The sequence below is a fragment of the Cyclopterus lumpus genome, chromosome 13 (genome assembly GCF_009769545.1).
Source record: "Cyclopterus lumpus isolate fCycLum1 chromosome 13, fCycLum1.pri, whole genome shotgun sequence".
Taxonomy (NCBI): domain Eukaryota; kingdom Metazoa; phylum Chordata; class Actinopteri; order Perciformes; family Cyclopteridae; genus Cyclopterus; species Cyclopterus lumpus.
The window spans coordinates 17666704-17670776 of record NC_046978.1 but is presented as its reverse complement, the minus strand read 5'-3'; the positions used below and the strand labels follow the sequence as shown (position 1 = coordinate 17670776).

At 42.6% G+C, this 4073-nt stretch overlaps 1 protein-coding gene across 1 annotated transcript; it reads left to right on the top strand.

Annotated features, from left to right (window-relative positions):
* The first annotated feature begins 621 nt into the window (after window positions 1-621).
* On the top strand, window positions 622-2633 carry LOC117741253 (histone H3.3A). The gene is made up of 3 exons (XM_034548159.1): window positions 622-791; window positions 904-1057; window positions 1193-2633. The coding sequence occupies exons 1-3, from the start codon at window positions 664-666 to the stop codon at window positions 1319-1321; spliced, it is 411 nt and encodes a 136-aa protein (XP_034404050.1). The 5' UTR covers window positions 622-663; the 3' UTR covers window positions 1322-2633.
* The last annotated feature ends 1440 nt before the right edge of the window (window positions 2634-4073 follow it).

Sequence of the window (4073 nt, the reverse complement as noted above, 5' to 3'; positions counted from 1 at the left end):
AAATGTCTCGTGTGTCGTTCTCGTATTTCCCGATGCGCTGGAAGTGCGGTTGTTTGTCAAATTGAAGTTGTTTGTGCGCTACTCCGGCGCTCTTCTGCCCCGGGTCTTTATCCCGTTTGCGCATCAAACCGCCGCCATCATCAGAGCCAGGGTGGGCGGACCTAGCAACAGTGGAAGGCGGCTGTAGGTCCCGCCCACTTTGACGGCTCTCGACACCGATTGGCTCAACCGTTGTGGTTCTTTAGAGACGTGTTGGTCTCCCGGCCAATGGCGCCGTCCGTTCGTCTTTGAGTGACGTTTGTCGGGCCGAGCGCGATACGGATTGCCTTGTATGTTTACTTCCCCCCCCAAAAAGTTAACTTAATTTAAGTTGCCTGTTTTAAAACTTTATAGCAGAATGCTCAAATTGATATGCGTGTATTTGAAAGGGTTAACAGTAACTATTTTAGGCCTTTAACATGTGTGGCACCTCAAGTGGCGCAGCATCAAACCAACAAAATGAACACATATTTGCATTTATTTCCGCGTATACAGGGTAAAGAAAGTACAAGAAATCCAAAGTAGATAAAAAAAAAAGACAACTCTCTGTGATGGAATGTGTATAATAAACCAACGCAGTTTATCCCCCTCTTCTAAATCTTCTCCAGGTGATCTTTAGCAGCAATGGCCCGTACCAAGCAGACCGCCCGTAAGTCCACTGGAGGCAAAGCCCCAAGAAAACAGCTGGCCACGAAGGCCGCTCGTAAGAGCGCCCCGTCCACCGGTGGCGTCAAGAAGCCCCATCGCTACAGGTGAGACGGTACCTCACGGTCGTGGGGACAAAATCATATAAACTGTATGAAAAATATATTCTACAACCAACTTCTGTTTACCACATTTAAATATTTTTGTTCTTTTGTGAAGGCCCGGTACCGTGGCTCTGCGTGAGATCCGTCGTTATCAGAAGTCCACCGAGCTGCTGATCCGCAAGCTGCCCTTCCAGCGCCTGGTGAGAGAAATCGCCCAGGACTTCAAGACCGACCTGCGTTTCCAGAGCGCCGCCATCGGGGCTCTGCAGGTCAGCACTGCAACCGACTCTCCACTATGCGCTCAATGATTCTTTACTTGAATATAATATTGTAGATGCTGTAAAGTTTTTAAGATGAGAGCTTCCAAAAGTGACCAATCGATCATTTTTCTCCTGTTTTTGCAGGAGGCCAGCGAGGCCTACCTGGTGGGTCTGTTTGAGGACACCAACTTGTGCGCCATCCACGCCAAGCGCGTCACCATCATGCCCAAAGACATCCAGCTGGCGCGTCGTATCCGCGGGGAGCGCGCTTAAACACTCTCTCCTCTTCCTCCTGTCTTTTACACCTTTTCCTGCCCTTCCTTCACCAGTCTGTCTCTCCGTCCCTCTGCCTCTTACCCCCCCCCCCCTGTGTTAGTAGTATGTAGAGAAAAACTGATTATATTATGAATAAAGTGTATAGTTGTGTCTTTCTTAGTGCTCTCTGTAGCAGACTCCTAGGGTACTCTCTTTTTGTGCATGTGCCGACTCGTTGGTGATGAGATCTCCTCAAGCACACGTCTCCTAGTTTGCACTGTCTCTGTGTGGGGGGAGAGGATGACGTCTGGATAGAATAAGGAAAAAACATGGACTAGAACAATGCAAATTTGGGAGGGGGCAGCCAGGAGGAGAGGATGGGTATGTCTGCTGGGGTGGGGGGGGCTTTTGTCTCTTTTTCTGCAGCAGGGTGCTAGAAGAACTTTACCGTGTCCTCTCCTTCTGCTCTGCAGAGACGACGGCCCGAGGCTGTGTTCTGTCCCCGTGTGCGTCTGCATGAGTGTTGGTTCTGATCACCACAGCATATTGTACACAATGCATCAGCATCTTTTTGACAACTTGATTTACCATATTGATAGTTGCTGTCATTCATGTTTTTTTTTTCTTCACTTCAAACTATTTGTAGATGATGTGGAGACGGGGGGATAAATCAGATTAAAACACTGACGGAGTACAAAAGAAACCTTGATTTGAACATATTTCTTTCCTACTGATATGTAAAGCTACTGACTTGTTTTGGCACCAAAGTTTGATCCTCTTTTCCTAACCGACAGAAGAGTTTAACTTCACCTGTTCTTGTGGTGTTCAAATTTGGTTTTGTCGAATTATTTAAAGCCAAAAACTTGAGAGCTCGAGTATTGCGTCAGATACTTTTGTAGCAGTGGCTCATTTTTAATAAATAAATAACCTTTTTAATAACAAAGCTTCATTTAGGTTTTTTTTTTTATGTTCTTCAAAACCAAAAGCTCTCAAAAGTGTGAAAATTACTATTATTTTTTTAAACAAACTAACTGATTAAAATGTGAAACTGTATTGTAAATCAGTGTTACATGACAAATAATACTGGTGTTTTCTGTATACGTCCCCCCCTTTGCTTCTATTTTAATTTTTTTTCCTCCGGAATCAGTCGATCGTCTGTATACCGTTTCTCAGGTCGTCTTGTCACCCTTTTTAACTTAATTATTTTTATTTTTTTTTGCTCAATTTAATTTTCTTTTTGAAATGTTGAAGATGATGTTTCAATTAAACAATGTTTGTAATTTCCAGATTTGTCATATAAGGTGGTAATAAATGGATGTTACACACACTTCTACTTGTATCCCACTTTTCTGAATAATAATAATACATATAATGTTCTATTATCATGAGACTAACGGCTAAGAACCAAGTACAGTCAATTCAAGCGGCGCGTAACAATACACACTTTAACGTTCCCGACGATAAGCTCGAGTTCTGTGTAAAATTATGCAAAATGAGCACTAAAACCTAAAAGAAAGAACATCGACATGAGGTTATTTTTATGGTGGAAGCGCCATTGAACATTTTGAGGTTGGAAATAAAATGCTATAAACCTACACAACCTTTCCCAGATTGAGAAAAATATAAAGGATTGCCTTTCGGTTACCATTACATAATATGACCTATGATCCTGGATCAATAAGTGACTCATTAATACCGCCTTCGCCCTCTTGAGTCCTGAATGCACCTTCGCCACTAGATGGCAGTAGAGCACCACGTGTGTGGTGGCGACGTCGCCTCCATGCTCAGGAATCCATGGATCCCCTGCTGACTTTAGGTCATTATTATTAAATGTTCTTCTCAAACATAAACAAATTATCCGTCTTTGTTATTATACTGTGATTCATACAATTTAACTAAAATACTAACATGAATTACAGTCTTTACACATTTTGTCTGATGATACAATTCTAGTCAGGAAGGGACTTCTTTACCCGATTTTCTATTTTTTTATCTGGAACATTTGTATGTGCCCATTTTCTCTCTCTCTCTCACACACACACACACACACACACACACACACACACACACACACACACAAACAACAACACAGACGTGAGACTCCAGCATAACAATTAATATCCTTTTCTGGCTCGACATCATTCCCCTCATCAGTGTTTCATTTCATCCTTCTACTTCCTTGATTAAAAAGGATGAAGCCATGCCCTCCGCCATATTCATTACAATGAAACACACACACACACACACACACACACACACACACACACACACACACACACACGCACACACACCCTTGTCATCGTGGCCTTGGCTATATACTCATTACAATAAAAACACACAAACAAACATCTAATCAAACACCAGCCTTTAATCCCGTTGTTTTGAATGCACACCACAGGCACCAGTGTTGTGCACACACACACACACACACACACACACACACACACACACTGTAAATCACTACATGAGGTTGTGTTAAGTGTTTCAGGAATCACAGGTCAGTCTTGTGTCGCTTCTGATTGACAGTTCAAATGATTTTAATGAGCCACAAATTGAATCAGTCAATCCGATCTTCACAGGACAGAAGGATTTGAACTTTGCATTTAGGTTGGACAGTTCCAGCACGTTTATCTTTCTATAGTTTAATAACATAACCCAATATAAGTTCAATAACATAAACCAATCCCAGTTAGTTCGGACAGTGTGAGGCGCGTTCTGTTTGAAGCTGGTAGTTTTATTTAAAAGTTGAGGTATTCTGCATGTCCGGCTG